This window comes from Bison bison, unplaced genomic scaffold (genome assembly GCF_000754665.1).
Source record: "Bison bison bison isolate TAMUID 2011002044 unplaced genomic scaffold, Bison_UMD1.0 scf7180017864085, whole genome shotgun sequence".
NCBI classification, from domain to species: domain Eukaryota; kingdom Metazoa; phylum Chordata; class Mammalia; order Artiodactyla; family Bovidae; genus Bison; species Bison bison.
In genome coordinates this window covers 210,195-228,053 of record NW_011494657.1, presented here as the reverse complement: position 1 = coordinate 228,053, position 17,859 = coordinate 210,195, and the positions used below count along the sequence as shown (strand labels likewise).

Below are 17,859 nucleotides of genomic sequence, written 5' to 3'. Positions count from 1 at the left end.
CTTCCCAGCGTGTCCCCTCTGCGGGCTGGATCCGGGTGGCTGCTTGGGGGCGGGGCGGGGGGCCCTGAATGGGCCCCTTGTCTCAACGCTGGGTGTGGGCCAGGCTCCCCGGGCACACTATGCCCTCGCCAGGCCTGGCCAGTCTCCGTGGCCTCCACCCCCAGCTGGCTGACGCTAGGGCCCTGTGGGTGAGCAGGCCCCTCCCTGACAGCCTCAGCTCCAGTCCTAGGCGGAAGAGGCAGGTGGGGAGAAGGACCCCATCTAGTGGAGAGGCAGGGAAGCAGCAGCCGCCACTCGGGAGGGCCCCGGCCTGAACTCGGGGGGACCTACCGAGGGCGGGATCCTGGGGGCTGACTTGGGGTTTGGACTCCCTGCCCTGTGGCTCCCTAGATTTACGACTTCGGCAGGCTCTCCCGGTTTCCCCGAATCTCAGCTTCCTCCTGGGTGAAATGGCCCTGACAAGAATGCCTACCTGAAGGGCAGCTGGGAGGGGTTACATGGCTCATACATGGGAAATGCCCTAGGAGCTCCAGGGATGTGTTCACTAACTGTGAGTTTCCCTTCCTTGGATTTGGGGGAAAGAGGGTCGAGGGCACAGGGATTGGCTCTGGGGGTCCTGGAAGGGCCTCGGGGGTTGGGGTCAGGGCCAGGCAGACTCTCACAATGGTCTAGAATTCTCTCGCCCTCTGGGTTCTCATCCACTATTGTCTCCTCTCCCTGTCTCAGGGAGGGGAGGAAGGGCCTAGGATTACTCACTGTGGGGATCTTTCCTCCTGGATTCCTATTTCTTTCTTCACTGCTGTGCCTGAAGTTCCCCAGAGACCCCTTAGGTGGCGGCCACTGGCCTGCAGCCTCTCCCCTCCCCGTCCCCACTGAACTAAATGCTATTTCTGCCCCCTTCTTGGGGCTCGTGTAAGCGGGAGAAATGGCGGTGGTTATTAAGTTCTTCCGATGGATTTGGCAAAAGATTAGCCGCTGGGTAAGTTTCAGAGCCCCTTTCTCCCGACATGCTGGGGTGGGGGATGCTGGTCAGTGACCTCCAGGTCACAGAAACCCCCCACTCCCTCACCTGGCCTCCTGCCCTTCCTGGCCTCCGGTGGCCAGACAAGCCGGGGAGGGAGGAGGTGAGGGATGGGATAGCTGGCGGGGAGGCCAGGACACAGCTGCCCCTTCTCCTCTGGGCCTTCCCTTCTCCTGACAGTTTTCTCTTGCTCTGCCTCCTCTCTTCTGTCCCTCCTCTCCCTGTCTTGGTTCGTAGGTTTTCTTCTGGAAACACAAAGCTAAGTCAGTCATCATGGATCATACTGACTCCAAGAAAAATGAGTTGAAGGCGGAGAAGGCTTTCAAGGTGTCTGAGACTTTCAAGTTGGTTGAACCCCCCAAGGAGGCTAAGGTCTCCAAGATGGATGTGTCCCCCAAGGTGGTTGACCCCTGCCTGTTAGCCAAGACCACCATGGATGGGGCTGTGGTGGAGGCGGGTCGCCGTCGGAGATCACTGTTGCAGCTGCCCCAGGCGGCCGTCAAGTCCGTCTCCATGCTCATGGCCTCCGCCCTGCAGTCTGGCTGGCAGATGTGCAGCTGGAAGGTCAGCACTATGTCCCCTTTGTCCCCAGCAGCCCCTCCTTCCCCTCCCAGGTCCCCCTTGCTCATTCATGCCGGTGGGAATGTAAAATGGTGTGGCCACACCGGAAAAACAGTTTGGTCACTTCTTATCAGACTAAACATGCAATTATCGTATGGCCTGGTGACTGTACTCTTGGGCATTTATCCCAGATAAGCGAAAATTTATGTTCACACAAAAATCTGTACATGATGTTCATAGCAGCTTGATTCATAATAGCCCCAAACAACCCACATGTCCTTCAAAGAATGAGTGGTTAAATTTCGCTATATCCATACTCTGGAATGCTGCTCAGCCATGAAAAGGAACAATATTGATACATACAACTTGGATGGCTCTCAAGGGAATTATGCTGAGTGAAAACAAATCCAAAAGCTTATATATATATACTATGATTCCACTTACATTATATACCATTCCAGAAATAACAGAATTAGACAAATGGTGACCCGATTAGTGGTTTAGTGGTTTCCAGGGGCTGTGCTACAGAGAGAGAGTTGGGGGAGGTGTATTGGTTATAAAAGGGCAACATGAGGAATCCTTGTGTGGATGGAAATCTCCTGTATCTTCACTATGGTCGTTGGATACATGAACATGCACCGAGGATATAAAATTGGGTAGAATCCAACACAGAACAACACACAAATGAGTGCCAGTGGAGCTGGGGAAATACGAGAAAAATGCAGATCCTGGATTGTATTGATGTCAATATCCTATGAACTAGAGATCTGAAAGATTTTACTACTGAGGGAAAACCAGGGAAAATCTTTACAAAAGATTTTACTATTGTAAACAGAATAAGGAATTCATTTCTCACAAGTGCATGGGAGTCTACAATGATCTCAAAGTCAAAATATTAATTTTAAAAAGGGAAATGTCTAGCTCACTACCAAGTCAGTTTATTTTGGTTTTGAATAATGTATTACTACATTAATAATAATTTTTAAAAGTTCACCTTGGGAATTCACTGGCAGCCCAGTGGTTAGGACTCGGAGCTCTCACTGCTGAAAACTGGGTTCAGTCCCTGATTGGGGAACTAAGATCCCACAGGCTGCTCAGCGCAGTCAAAAAATAAAATAAAAGTTCACCCGGCACCCTGTGGAGGGAGGTCAGAAGGGGCCAGGAGCAGAGAGGCAGGAAGACCCACTGGAGGTGCTGCAGTTCGGGTCAGCAGGGAAGAATGTTCTGGATGGGGAGGGAGGCATCAGGTAGAACAAACTAATGGGTTGGAGGGATATTTAAGAGGTAGAACTGTTGTGCCAGGTGCTTGATTGGGTGGTGGTGAGGGGAGAGGGACAGACAGAGGTCGAAGCAGGCTGGAGCCATTCACTGGGAGCAGAGCCGACTGAGGGAAGAGAGTGGCGAGTTTAGGGCATTGGGACAGGATAAGTTGAGGTGTCAAAGTATATCTTCAGGGAGATGTCTAGGAGGCAGTGGGAAATACAGGCCTGAGTTCAGGAGAGAGCTTTGGGTTGGAGACTGTCCTTCATTTCTCCCTGGAACTCTAGTGGGGACTCAAAGGTAGGTCAGACATGGTCCCTGGCTTCCAAGAATTTGCATGCTGGTATTGAAAACAGATGAGTCCACAGAACAAATCGTGTATAATACGTGGTGTAACAGGGCAAACCCAAGAGTAGAGACAGCCCCAGAAGGCTTCCTGGAGGACGCGGTACCCAAGTTGTTGCCGGACAGAAGAGATGGTATTAAACAAGCCTTGCTGTTTATCTGCAGGTGTTTTCACCAGCAGGTTCTCCCTAGACCACGCTGTTCACCTGTGCTCATCTTCTCTCTTTCACAGTCATCTGTGAGTTCTACCTCAGTTGCCTCCCAGATGAAGACCCGGTCCCCCCTGGAGTCGAGAGAGGCTGCGATGCTGCGGGAAGTGTACCTGGTGCTTTGGGCCATCCGGAAGCAGCTGCGGCAGCTGGCCCGCCGGCAGGAGAGACGACGCCGGCGCCACCTCCGGGCCCACATGGGCCCCCAGCCCGACCCAGCTCAGGGTCTGAAACAGGATGCCCGGAGTCCCCTCTAGGGGGAACCCCACATCCTCAGAAAGCCCCCACCTCACTCTTAAGTAAGGTTGATGGGAGAGGTTAGAGCAGCAGGCCAGGAATTGTGAGTGAGGAGAAGTTGTCACACTGTCACCTCTCATCAAGACCTGAAGGCCTGGCCGGGGGGGTCCCACATACACTCCCCTTCATTCCTTTTATTCAGTTTGTAAAAAGAATTATCAAAATGTTGGGAAATAATATCAGATATTTCCGAGTAGATGTAGTGTGTTTGTGGGTGGCCAGAGGCCACGAGGGGAACCTGGGTGGGATATGAGAGGGTGCCTGAGGCTCCAGCCTGGACACGTGTGGGAGTAATCTCTGGACCTGCTGGGGGGCCGCGGTGTGGCGGTGGAGGGGGGTCTGGCCCTGGGTCCACATGCTTCTCAGGGCTGAAGGCCTTTGGGGACTCTGTCCCGCCTGTCACGGTACCAGGTATCGGCACCGGTTCATTGAGCACACGCTGGGAACCGGGTGCTGAGCCCGCGCTCTCCCTGGAAATCCTGCAAGACTGACTGTTGCAGATGCTACGGGGCTTGTCCAAGGCCCCTCGCCGAACAAGACCGCGCTGGAATCTCCGCCTCCGCAGCCAGCCCACTGCTCTGCCTCTCCGGCCTTCCTGGGCCGGGCCACAGCGAGGGTCAGGGTCCCGCACTTGACAGCCGCGGACACGCATCAGGGCCGGCGGCCACCCCCTGACCCCGCTCCCGCCAAGAGCTACCGAAAACTACATCTCCCAGGGTTCCCGGGGGCGAGGTGGGGCCGCCGCTGGGAGAGGGCCCGGCCCGGGCCCGCGGGGTCGCGGGCGGAGGGCTAAGCTGGAAGTCCACCTGGCGCCTCGGGACCAGCGGCGGGAGGAGTCCGCGGCGATCTGACGCGAGGTTGAGGCGCGGGAGGCCACGAGAGCGAGGGGAGGCCGTGGAGGCCCAAGTCCCCTCTCCCTCCTTAGCTTGCCCTCTTGCCCGGCCACGCGAGGGCGCAGAGGTGGCTCCCCAAGTTAAAGCAGCGTATTTTGCAAGGCGGCAAAATTCAGGGATGTTTCCTTGGTGGCTCAGACGGTAAAGAATCCGCCCGCAACGCGGGAGACCCGGGTTCGATCCCTGGGTTGGGAAGATTCCCCCTGGAGGAGGGCACGGCAACCCACTCCAGTGCTCTTTCCTGGAGAATCCCCATGGACAGAGGAGCCTGGTGGGCTGAACTCCATGGGGTCGCAGAGAGTCGGACGCGACTGAACCACTAAGCACAGAGTCCCCAGGCCTTGGAGGTCGAGGAAGGAGCAAGGGTTGGCGACCGCGACCGAGCCTAGGGGGCAGCAGAGGCCCGAGGAGCGGGGGAGGGACGGCTGTGAGGCGGCGTCTCACTCAGCCGGAGGTTAGCTGTGAGTAGGAGGCGGCGGGCGGGCGTGAGCAAAGCTGGGAGCCGGAGAGGAGTCCCAGGAACGGTCTGCTGGAAGCACCGAATTCAGTAAAAAAGTCAGCAAACTCCTCTTGCCCGCTCCCCACCCCCGGCAGCTCTGGCAAAGTTGGGCCCCTTGGCGGGGGACTGGGTGGCCTTTCCCCAAAGTCGGGAGCAACCCCGGGCTGCCCTGCCCTGTGTCCTGCAGCGCTGCTACCCTGAGCCTGTTAGCTGTGCACCGCACTCCAACGTTTACACCCCTGGTAATGCCACCCACCCCTTATTAAACACCCACTGTGACTATTTTTATGTCTTGTTCTAAGTAATTCTCACAAATGGCTGTTATGATGACATATTATCACTTCTATTTTTTAGAGAGGGAAACTGAGGGACAGAAAGGTCATGTTTAAGGTCGTGTCGCTTTCCTTCATCGAACGAATGAGTCTAGCTCACAGAGGACATGTTACATGTAAGTTACACACAGGTGTTGCATGTGTGACTGCCGTGACCTCTCCAGGAATGAGTCCTGAGTTCAGCCTGAAGCCAGGCAGGGACTCAAAACACTAATACATGTGGCTCAGTTCTGGGGCTCTCATCACTTCTCCATTATGTGCCAGGAACTGTTCTGGGGTGGAGCAAGCTGTGGTGGGCCTGGGTCCCAGGAAGCCCGGAGGTTTAATGGGTCCCGGGGCTCTGGAGTAGTCCCTCACTGTCTAAGGTCCAAAATCTGCCCTCCCACCTCATCCCCTCCACTACCAAATCCTTAGAAATGAGCTCCTCCTCCTATTGAGGATCTAAGGTTTCAGGGATGGGAGGGGAGGATGAAGGACGGTTGCTCCTGAAGATCACTGGTAAATAGCCTTGCAAGTACCTACAGGCCCCGGAGCCAACGGGCTTGTGGCTGTCGGAAGGAATGCTGCTCCCATTCTTCTGTCTTTAGACTGGGAGGGGAGGGAAGGAAGAAGGTGAGTTCAGCCAGCAGCCAAGGGAACTGCTGGCACCTCCCTCTGTCTCTCCCTCTCCAGACTTGATGGAGTCCTGTCTGGGCTTGGCCAAGTGGAGGCAGGAGACTTATGGGAGAGAAAGGAGGTGGGATGGAGGGGGAAAGTCCATGGAACTGACTTTTCCTCGGTGTCTCAGTGCACTCAGGCGGCCTCCTTCCTTCCCACCCCAAGTAATCCAGCCCAGAACTATGGAGAAGGCCCATGTTGGGATGTGAGGAAGAAGTCCTCAACTCAAGGGAAGGCATACAGGATCTCCTGGGGTGGAGATTTGTGTTGGGGGTGGGGGGTGGGATTCTACCCACTCAGCCCTTTCCTGTGGAGAACAGTGGGTAGCAGTGTGACCCCTGGAGAAATCTACCTCTTGGTGAGAGTCTTGAGCAAAAATCTCACGTTGGTCAAAGAAAAGAAAGAAGAAAAAGGGACTTCCCTGTGGTCCCGTGGTTAAGTCTCCGAGCTTCTATTGCAAAGGGTGTGGGTTCAGTCCCTGGTTGGGGACTAAGATCCTGCGTGCTGTGTGGCATGGCCACAAAAAGAAAAATCCCACCTTGGACACCTTGCCTTCTTGTCCCCATCAGACCCCAGGCATTTCACCTTCCCCCAGGCTGTTAGACTCCATGAGGCAGCAGTGGTAGGGCTATGGATGGCCCCAATGGGGACCAAGCGTCTTTATTTTCAAAACCCTATGAGATTGATATGATGGCATCATTGACTCAATGGACATGAGTTTGAGCAAATTCCGGGAGACAGTGAAGGGCAGGGTAGCCTGGCATGCTGCAGTCGATGGGGTCACAAAGAGTCAGCCATGACTGAGTGAGTGAACTACAACCCATCCTATTAGAGAGGGGGCGCCCTGGAAGTGTGGGGAGCAAAGGAGAGTGCTGGTCCCAGATACCCCTGCTCTATTCCCACTTCTGCCCCATCTCCCCTCCTCCCTTCACCCTCAGACTTCCTGAAATTGTTGGATCTTTTCTTCCCTGGGATTCCCCCTATAATCTACTCATTACACAGCAAAACATGTCACTCCCCTACTTAAATTCTCCAGTGGCTTCCCATCACCCTTGGGAAGAAGCCCAAACTGTCCCCTTTGTTTACAATGCCCTTCTCTCAGATCCTGGCCTTGTGGGCTCCTTACACCTCTGTACTCGGTACAGATGTGGCTACATCTTCGTGGACTCTTTCCCTGACCACACCCAATCTAGAAATCAGGGGAGAGCCACTGTCAAGGTCGTCCTCTAACTCTCACCATGATTTTTTTTTTCACGGTACTTATCAGTATCCGAAATTATCGTATTGATTTGTTTATCAGTGTACTAGGGTGGCAGCGGGGGAATGCAGTAGTTCAGAGCATGGGAAGTGGTTTACATGAACACTTCCTGGATGTGCAACCTTGAGTAAGTTGGTTAACTTCCCTGAGGCTCGCTTTCCTCATTTGTGAAGTGGGCACGGCAGTAGTGCTGTTGTCATAGGTCTGTCACGAGGGTCAGGGAGATGACCGGCACGCCACAAGGGCTCAATAAATGTCACCTGCTATTATGATGCTATTGGCTACGATCTACAGTTTATGGTTACTGTCTCCGTGGCCTAAAACAGGGATGGATGAACCAGAAAGTAGATCTTCACCTAGATCGAGGGAAGCACTTTGCAAACAGCCCTCTGGTGGAGGGAGCACTACTTTTGGAACTGGCAAAGAATGCCCTGTGCAGTGAGTAGCAGGAAGAGCACTTGAGCAAGAGTCAAGAGACCTTGGTCCTGGGACCTCCCTGATGGTCCAGCAGTTAAGACGTCATACTCTCAATGCAGGAGGCCCAGTTCTATTCCTGGTTAGGGAACTAGATCCTGCATGCCCCAACTAAGAGCTCACACGCCCCAGTGAAGAACCTGCTTTCCGCAGCCAAGACCTCTGGTGTTCAGTTGCTCAGTTGTGTCTGACTCTGGGACTCCACGGACTGCAGCATGCCAGGCTTCCCTGTGCTTCACTATCTCCCAGAGTTTGCTCAAACTCATGTCCATTGAGTTGATGATGCTATCCAACCATCTCATCCCCTGTTGCCCCATGGTGCAGCCAAACAAATTAATTTGGAAAAAAAGAGAGAGACCTTGGTCCTGGTCTCAGTATTGCTGCCTCTTTGCTACGGGACTCTACTGAGTCCCTCTACCTTCTTGGGCCTCAGGCTCTTGAAATAGAATGATGGGTTGAACTGACTCATTGTTCAGCTCCCTGCCAGCTTCCAGGGGGTCCCTTTATCCACTGTAAACTCTTCAGAGTTGGCGACACGTGGTGCCTTCAACTCCCTCAGCTCTGCTTCCTAACAGTTCAAAGTTCAACGGGGAGAGTTGACAGTAAAATATTCTCGGTTTAAGCCTTTGAACCCAGAGACAGAGCCTCAGCCCTGGACCTCAGATCTTCTTTCTACCCCTGTCCTTCCCTCCCCTTCAGCCTCGTTCATTTATGTATTTGAGCCCCAAGGCAGGGAGGAGAGCCAGCCCTGCCTGAGCCACAGCATGGGCTGGGAACAGGCATGAAGGCCTCGGCCTGAGACGGGCAGGCTGGGTGTGTGTGCAGCTGTAAGTACACACGAGCATGTGCCCGTGCATACTGTGGGTCTCTGTAGTTATATTTTAACTTGTTCTCGTTCTCCTCTCATGAGTGGCAGGACTTCGATTCACTAGAGGAGAACGTAATAGGATGGCAGGGCTGGCATTCTCTAACCTCTACCCGAGGGAAGAAGTCACCAGTCAAATGAGATGTTAGTCTCTAGGACTGTCGTGGGGCTAGCTTCCTTGGTCTGCCCGCCCCCCAACTATGCCCATGATCCACCAGGACTTGAGGGGGGAGGGGGAGGGGAGGGGTCACCTCTGGGACCCAGAGGGCTGGAGCTTTTGCATGGGGCCAGGAGGGCAGTAGGCCTGGGAGCAGGCGTTCCTGGTGATGGCTTCATGCTGAGTCAGTTTGCCAGTGCTGTCCACTCCTTCCTGGAGCTGCCTTTCTGCTTACTGGGTCAGTCCAGGGGACTGGGTAGGTGGCCTGGAAGATCTCCAAGTTGGGGGCTGTCCCCTTCCTGTCTCCATCTTCTTTGTTTCAGAAGCTGAGCCCCCACACCCCACACCTGTCTCACCTGGGATGCTGTGTCTATCTCCCCGTTAAAGCTCAGGCTTGGCCTTCTGCCTGTCTCCCTTTCCCTCAGTGCCTCCTGGAGCAGGTGGCTGTAAAGGGGAAGGTGTCAGAAGGCAGGGCTTGGTCGTTTCGTGTTGAGGGAGGAGTCTGTGCCTTGTGTAATGAGGTGTGGCCTGAGCTGGGCTTGCCCTAGCTGGGCAAGGTTGGTTCCCTGGGTGCAGGGAGGTCTACACCTCTCTTCTCTGATTTCTCTCCTCTAAGTTGAAGACCCACTTGCTTTTCCTTTACTGTTTATACGCCCTGACAATTCTTCCACTGGGTTGTGGGTCTTTGCTAGAGACCTGCAGAGTTTGAGTTTGTATTCTGGAACCAGACTGCTGGGTTTTGAATGCTGGCTCTGCCACTTACTAGCTCTATGGCCTTGGGCAAGTTGCTTAACCTGTCTGTGCCTTAGCTGCCTCACCTATAAAATTAAGATGATATGGGAAGAATTTTTTTTTTTAGAACAAAAATGTTTAAAAATATTTATTTATTTGGCTGTGCTGGGTCTTAGTTGCAGCATGTGGGATCTTTTAGTTTTCTTCTGATCTGTATGCCTTTTATTTCCTTATCTTGCCATTTTACGCTAAGACTTTCAGTATAACATTGAAGCAGGGTGGTGGAGCAGACATCTTGCCTTTTCCTTTTGTAGGGGCCAGGTGCTCAGTTTTTCATCATTAAATATGATGTTGCTGCTGCTGCTGCTGCTAAGTCACTTCAGTCGTGTCCGACTCTGTGCGACGCCATAGACAGCAGCCCACCAGGCTCCCCCGTCCCTGAGATTCTCCAGGCAAGAACACTGGAGTGGGTTGCCATTTCCTTCTCCAATGCATGAAAGTGAACAGTGAAAGTGAAGTCGCTCAGCCGTGTCCGACTCTTAGCGACCCCACGGACTATAGCTTTTTTGCAGACGCCTTTGAGCAGCTTGAAGGAGTTGATTTTTACTCCTAGGTGGCTGGAAGTTTTGTCATGGTAGATGTTTTGTCAAGGTTTTTCTGCATCTATTTATATCATTAAGTGATTTTCTTTCTTCAGCCTTTTAGTGTGGCAAATTACATTAACTGATTTTTGAACCACTCTTGCTTTCACAGAATAAACCCCACTTGATTGAAGGGCATTATGTTTATTGCTGGATTTGACTTGCTAATATTTAGTTGAGGATTTTTTTTAATAAGTAATGGTCTGGGTCCTATTTTTTTTTTAAATAATTTTATTTGTTTACTTTAGTTTTGGCTGTGATGGGTCTTTGTTGCTGAGGGAGCTTTTCTCTAGTTTCGCACAGCAGGGGCTACTCTCTAGTTGCAGAGGGCCAGCTTCTCACTGCAGTGGCTTTTCTTGTTGCAGAGCAGGGGCTCTAGGGTATGCGGGCTTCAATAGTTGGGGTGTGCGTGCGTGCTAAGTCATTTCAGTTGTGTCTGACTCTGTGTGGCCCTGTGGACTGCAACCTGCCAGACTCCTCTGTCCATGGGATTCTCCAGGCAAGAATACTGGACTGGATTGCCATTCCCTTCTGCAGGAGATCTTCCTGACCCAGGGATTGAATCCGAGTCTCTTACGTCTTCTGCATGGGCAGGTAGGTTCTTTACCGCTTAGCCACCAGGAAAGCCATAGTTAGGGCACATGGGCTCATTAGTTGTGGCTCGCAGGCTCCAGAGCACAGGCTTGGGATCTTTTGTTTTTCTTTTTAGTTGCAGCATGCCAACTCTTAGTTGTGGAGTGCAGGATCTAGCACCCAGACTAGGTTTCAAACCTGGGCCTCTGCCTTGGGAGTGAAGAGTCTTAGCCACTGGACCAGTAGGGAAATCCGTAATGTGAGAATTTAATGAATTAATGCATCAAAAATAGAACAGTCTTTGCTACATATTATATGTTGTATACATGTTTGGTTTTATTATTATTTATCTGGAAATTTTATATGTGAGGGACATCAGCCCTTTATGATATGAGTTACACATATTTTAACACAGTCCTCCATTTTTGTTTTTACTTTTTATTTTGAAATAATCTGGACTGATATGCAATCGTCAAAAATAATGGAACTCTTGTATACCCTTCATCCAGTTCCCCCCAGTGGTAACATCTTGCATGACTATAGTACAGTATCACCACCAAGAAACTGACATTAATGCAATCCGCTGACATTTTTTTCAGGTCCCATCTTTTTAAGAATTTTTCACAGTTTGTTGTGATCCACACAGTCAAAGGCTTTAGTGTAGTCAGTGAAACAGAAGTATATGTTTTTCTGGAATTTCCTTGCTTTCTTTATGATCTCTGTGATCTATGCCATCTCCTGCAATATACATATACATACATATATATCTGTAATACTTTATATGTAATATATATATATATGTATATATAAAATACTTTGTTGAAGATGTCATTTGCAAATATAATCTCCCAGTCTGTAGCTGTCATTTCATGGGCAACACTTGTTATTTCTTGATTTTTGATTATAGCCATTCCAACAGGGCTGAGGTTATTTTTTTTTTTAACAATGCAGATATATATTTTTTTAAGTTTATGGGGTTAGAGATTTTAGTGTAACTCAGAGCATATCATCACTCCATTTAAGATCTTCTCAAGGCATCCTGTAGCATTTAGGATGAAATCCAAACTTCAGTGTCTGGCCAAGACGCCTGCCCTCCTGCCTGGCCTCAACTCTCCAGGTGTCCCTTGCGGTCACTTCCGCTGTGCTTGACTAGTCTCAGTTTATTTCCTCTTGCAAATGCTGACTGTTCTGCTTTGAAAGTGGTTCCGACACATTCTTCACTGGCTTGCTCTCATTTCTCCTTCAGATTTCCTGTCTACCTCAGAGAGAGGTACCTTCCCTGAATCCCCGCCATCCCCCCACCCCCATCCCCTGGGCTTTGTTCAGGGCCATGTACCAGGGCTCATCTGGGTGCGCAGGGCAGTAATGTTTGGGGGAGGGAAGGAAGACTCAGGCGGGAAGGACATCCCCACTGCATCCTAGCCTGCCCACCCAGTGAGTTCAGACTCCCTCCCTCCCGGGTCCTGTCTCTGGCTTCTCAACTGTACTCCCTTTCCAGGCTGTGCTCCCCTCCCCAAGGGAATGGTTATGACCCAGGAGCCAGTGAGGAGAAGCAGAAAGCTGGGGGCTTCGAGGAAGAGACAGAGGAGAATGAGCAGTGTCCTGAGCGAGCTGCTGACCCCCAATCTCTGGCCCACTCCATAGAAGTGGGGGTTAGGGAGTGACAAGGGATAAACCCAGGTCTGATGTAGATGGGAGTAGGAAGTCTGGAAGGGACTCCTCATCCCTAACAGCCCACCTAGATTTGTTATTTTCCTCACCACCCCGCCCTTCACCTGAGGCCCCACTGAGATGTGCTGCTCACCTCTCTACCCTGTCAGCAGCTGTGACTCGACCTCTGTGTCCTTGCCCCCAAGGACAGGCTTCCTCAGGGGGCTTGCCTCGGCAAAATCTTCAGGCAGCACTGACCAGGTGCCCGAGCACCTGTGTGGCACCACCTCTCCTTTCTCCTCTGCGGACCCAGTGGCCCGGCCTCTCTCCTGCCCTTCCTGCAGCACCCAAATGTCTTTCCTTCTCCTAGTCCCTGAAGGTCATCCAGGAGACCCTGGAGCCAATCAGAGAGAAGTCAGGGGAACTTCCACTCCAAAGTGAGGGACAGTGAAGGAAGGAGGGGTCAGGTGAAAGTTGCTCAGTCATGTCTGACTCTTTTCAACTGCATGGACTATAGCCTGCCAGGCTCCTCTGTCCATGAATTTCTCAGGCAAGAATACTGAAGTTGGTTGCCATTCCCTTCTCCAGGAAATCTTCCCAACTGAGGAATCAAACCCATGTCTCCTGCATTGCAGGCGGATTCTTTACCGTCTGAGATCAGGACCACATGAGGAACGGGCTTCTCTAGTCTCTCTTTATGAACTCTTTGGGAAGAAAAGCTGGTACCCAGCAGAGTACTGGTTCCCAGAAAAGCCAGTACCTTGAACTCAAGCCAGTGTGGGAGAGGGGCTACAAAGCTCCCCCTCCCCCCATCCTGCACCTCTCAGGCTTCAGAGAGTGCCTGGTTGACGTCTAGAGACAGAACAAGCCCCTGGGAAGGGATAACTAGCAGTGCACAGGAGGCCTGGCCAGTCGAGACTTTGGATTCAGAAAGACCTGGTTCTGAACCTGCCCTTCCTATCTATGTGACCTCGAGCAACTGAGTTAACTTGTCTGAGTCTCACTTTCCTTATCCTGAGAATATGGTAAATATTTATTTCACGCAGCTGCATGAATGTGAGTGCCTTGCACAAGGGCTTGGTACCCAGTGAATCAACAACAGGTGGAAACTCTTCTCCAGAATGTATTATTAAAGAAGTGGTACTCGAGTGTGGTCCTAGACCAGCAACCTCAGCATCCCCAGGGAAAGGTAGAAATGCAAACTCTCAGACCCTACACTCCAGACCTCTGGAAATCAGAAACCCTGAGGGTGGAGCCCAGCAACCTGTTTTAACAAGCCTGCTGAAGTTTGAGAACTCCTGCCATTTGAATGGGAATGTCAACATTCAGATTCTGAAGCCTAGGAGACATCAGAACCACCTGGAAGCTTGTTAAAAGTTCCCATTCCTGGCCTCAAAGCCAAGGGTTAAGGTGGGACCTGGGAATCTATATTTTAACCTGAGATGAGTTTGATGGGGGACCTTGCACCAGAGGCTGCCCTGAGGGAAGATCACGGAAAGCGGTTCGGGACATAGCCGGCTCCAGCCTGCGGAGCTGAGGGCTCCACACGGGTAGAGAAGGGGGATTTCTAGCTGGAGAAGGGAGGAATCTGGACTTTACCCTGAAGTCACTGTGGAATGGGGAGGAGGAGTGTCCAATGAGGGAAGGTCGTGCCCTACGTGAACACCTGCCCAACTCTTACGTCACCCTAAGAGAGGGCGACGCTCTGTCCGAAAGGGGCGTGGCTCAGGAAGGCGGGGTCTCTCCCACCTCCGCCCGGGGTCTGGTCGGACAGGCGTTCTAGTTCGGTGGGTGTGGGTGGGAAGAGGCCTGGCCAGAGGGAACCAAGCGCTGGGTGGGGTCTTGCGGGGGTGAGGGGAGAAGGGGGCGACAGAGGGGCGGCGGTGGAGCCGGAGCGCACTGGACTGCCGGCCACCCCGCGGTCCTGAGCTCCAGGAGGCGCTGCGGTGCGCAGACACCGTTATCCCCGCGGCGCCGCCATCGCCCTCTGGCCGCGCCTTCCTGGGCCTCTGGATTGAGTTCCCTGCCTTCTGGCAGGGATAGCGGCTGGGGTGGGGTTTCATGGCGGTGTCCGCGAACAGGAAGGCCTACCTTCGTGAACCCCTGAGCCTGGACCGAGGGCCTGTCTGCCCCCAACCCAACCGCCAACTCCGACGGCCTTAGCCGATGGAGGATTATGGAGGAGCTTCTACCCCGTACCCTTAAATACTCAGGCTCAGCCATGGTGACACGGGCCACTGGCGACACAGGTTTTACAGGACAGTTAATTTCTACTTAAAACAGCTCCTCAACAAGCTAGTGAAACCATGTCCGTGGATCCAGGAACAGTCGGCCTCTCTCTACTTCTTGTCAGCTCTCCGTGTCCGGTTACTATTGCCAGGTTCACCACCATTGAGGCACTTGTCAAGCGAGCTTTGCGTCGCTTTATTTAATCCTAAGGGGACGTCAAGTCGCCCTAGAAGCATCCTCCCCATTTTCCAAATCAGTAAGTGGTGGCTTAGAGGGGTTCAGTACCTCCTGCATGTTTCCAGTTAGTGACACTGGAGGGAAAGCAGGTCTGCCAGGCAAGTGCCCTTATCACAGACCACTGCTTTCACCACCTCTCTGAGCTTCCTCCTCCATCCCTCACGGTCACCCCTTGCCACTGTGCAGGTTGTATGCTGCACAACTCCACAGTCCACCAATATGTAGAACCTTTAGAGCAGTAAAGAACTTTGAGGAAGGGACAGGGTTTTCTCATTTGCACAAAGCAGGCTTCGGGGCTGGCCTGCTGTCCCTGCAGCCATCTCCCCACGTTTCTTCCTCTCCCTGGCACAGAACTTGTTGCTGGCGGAGGATCTGACCTCTTCCACTTCTTAAGCTCTCATTGCACCCAATTTATGCTGCTAGGGCTTTCATTCCTGCCAAGGAGCAGCTGATCTTCAACATCCAGCATGCCCCAAGACCTGCCACTTCTGAGCTGTATCAGGACACCTGCTGCTTCCTGCTGTGTCTGGTAGACCTGGCTGGTGTGGGCATGCGCTCTCTACCCGGTTAGCCTGAGCTGCTGCTGCTGGGAGTGAGGTTGGAGGGGGCTGGATGGGGAGGCCACCTTGGGGGAAGAGGGTGGATGCTGGAGTCCTGGGGAGAGTAGGAATCCTGGGTAGGAGAGAGGAAGGGGCTGGCTGCAAGAGATGCCAAGGAGAGGGGACTAGCCCCAGGGTGGTGGCAAAGGACTGAAATAAGGGGTGTGTGTATGATATTGGGGGATATTGTCTGAAACAGAAGCTGCTCAGAGATAAACTAGTATAGTCTTCACCATCCCCCCAACCCCCCATTTTACAGATGAGACTTAAGCCCAAAGAGGAGAAAGGGAGTGTTGCTGGGCTAGGGGGTGGTGGGATTCTCTGACCTCTGGCCCCTGGCCCAGTCCTTTATGGGATGTGAGTCCTTCCTACTCCTCTCCCTGTCCCCCAGGAGCAGACTTTGGACCTGGGACTGTGGAGGTGGTCTGAGTGCTGTAGTCACAGCACACTGGTCACTGGCATCAAAGGCCTCTTTCTTCCCCAAGTTCACTTCCTGCTGGACTACCCAGTCCCTGCCTGCAGCCCCCTCTATGCCTTCAGCCAGGAACCAACCCAGCCTCAACCCTTTGTTGCCAAAGTAAACAGTGTTTCTTCAGTCTGGGGTGCCAGCAGGAAATGTACTGGGCGTTGAGGGGTTTTCTCAGGTTGCAGGACTGGCACTGTGTGTGTGTGGGGGGAATAACCTTTGGGGAGGGGGCTGGGTCCTGATTCCTAGGGCTCTCTAGCAGCTTAGGTTTTAGGAAACCTAAATGCTAAGGCCTCTGTTTCTTGAGTACCCTTCTGGGTTGCATGACAACGTGACACTTGTTGAGTATGATTGGTGACCAGCTAGGTGGTCATACTCAAAACGTTAAGATCTTGGGGGCCTCTAGATGGGCATGGCTAGACATAACCTTCCCTGTCAGCCTCTGCACACAGCACGCCTCCCCATGGCCACCTCTCCATCTGGACTGTCATGGCTCCTGCTTCCTTCTCCCCACAGAGGCACCCACAGTTATTCCTCTGTGATCCCAGTACCAGGCTTCCCTCCCCAGTGCCTCCAACACTCCTCTTGTCTCCCACCACCTAGGCTTTCTCCTCTTGCCTTGGGCCTGGTTTTCCTTGGCAGTGCTCTGGGGCCTGGAGAAGCCCTCAAAGGAAGGATGATCCTTCATGGCCAAATCTTTCCCACCATAGAGCCTCCAATCCTAGCCCCCTAGGAATGGAGATGCTCTAAGGTGTGGATGAGATCCTGGGGGATGGTGGTCTGAGCCTGAGGTGCAGCCCAGACCTTTTCTTCAGTTGTATTAGTTTTCCGGGGCTGCAGTAACAAATTGCCACCAACTTGGTGACCTGCAACAACAGAAATTCATCCTGTCAGTGTTCTGAGCACATTTAAGGTAGGCTAGGCTAAGCTATGATGGTCAGTAGCTTAGGTGTAATATATGCATTTTCGACATATTTATCTCAACATAACCCCCTCATAAGTGGAGGAAGATCTTCAGTAGAGGGAATGGGCATAATTTCTTATTCCTGACTTTAGCTGGAAATCCTTTTAGTTTCCCTATTGAGATCCTTGAAAACTTTTGTAAAATATGGGTAACTATCCATTCTATCTGATCTTCCACATTATTTCTTGGGAAGACAATGAATGGGAAAACAAATTTAAAAATGGTACACAAACATTTCTGTTGACTGTTAACCCATTTTGGGAGAGCCTCAAAAGTCTTGAACGCAAACTACTTTTACCCAAGAAGAAATAGAGGCTCAGAGAACTGAAAGGGTCTGCCTCAAAGAACATGAGGGAAGGAGGTGAGAGCTCCCATCTTCTGCCCCGCAGTCCAGAGGTCCAGGGTAAATCCCCCAAGCCTTTTTTTAAAAAATGGTACTCAACATAGATCTTTATTTTTTATATAGATGAATATTTTTAAAAAATATTTATTTTAATTGGAGGCTAATTACTTTACAATATTGTAGTGGTTTTTGCCATACATTGACATGAATCATGAGTGTACATGTATTCCCCATCCTGAACCCTCCTCCCACCTCCCTCCCCATCCCATCCCTCAGGGTCATCTCAGTGCACCAGCCCTAAGCCCCTGTCTCATGCACCGAACCTGAACTGACAATCTATTTCATATATGGTAATATACATGTTTCAATGCTATTCTCTCAAATCATCCCACCCTCGCCTTCTCCCACAGAGTCCAAAAGTCCGTTCTTTATCTCTGTCTCTTTCGCTTTCTCGCATATAGGGTCATCGTTATCATCTGTCTAAATTCCATGCTGCTAAGTTGCTTCAGTCGTGTCCAACTCTGTGCGACCCCATCGACGGAAGCCCACTAGGCTCCCCCGCGCCTGGAATTCTCCAGGCAAGAACACTGGAGTGGG

General features: G+C 52.1%; 1 protein-coding gene across 1 annotated transcript; it reads left to right on the top strand.

The window, feature by feature from the left end:
* Positions 1-129: 129 nt before the first annotated feature.
* On the top strand, positions 130-3,889 carry LOC104987121 (chromosome unknown open reading frame, human C7orf61). The gene is made up of 3 exons (XM_010837892.1): positions 130-979; positions 1,259-1,585; positions 3,420-3,889. Exons 1-3 carry the CDS (start codon positions 926-928, stop codon positions 3,651-3,653), a joined length of 615 nt encoding a protein of 204 aa, XP_010836194.1. The 5' UTR covers positions 130-925; the 3' UTR covers positions 3,654-3,889.
* The last annotated feature ends 13,970 nt before the right edge of the window (positions 3,890-17,859 follow it).

Bases quoted from the DNA above. Each gene is read 5' to 3' on its own strand.
- LOC104987121 (XM_010837892.1), top strand. From the start codon at position 926: ATGGCGGTGGTTATTAAGTTCTTCCGATGGATTTGGCAAAAGATTAGC. The intron at 980-1,258 runs GTAAGTTTCAGA...CTTGGTTCGTAG, and splicing joins GGCAAAAGATTAGCCGCTGG to GTTTTCTTCTGGAAACACAA. The intron at 1,586-3,419 runs GTCAGCACTATG...TCTCTTTCACAG, and splicing joins GGCAGATGTGCAGCTGGAAG to TCATCTGTGAGTTCTACCTC.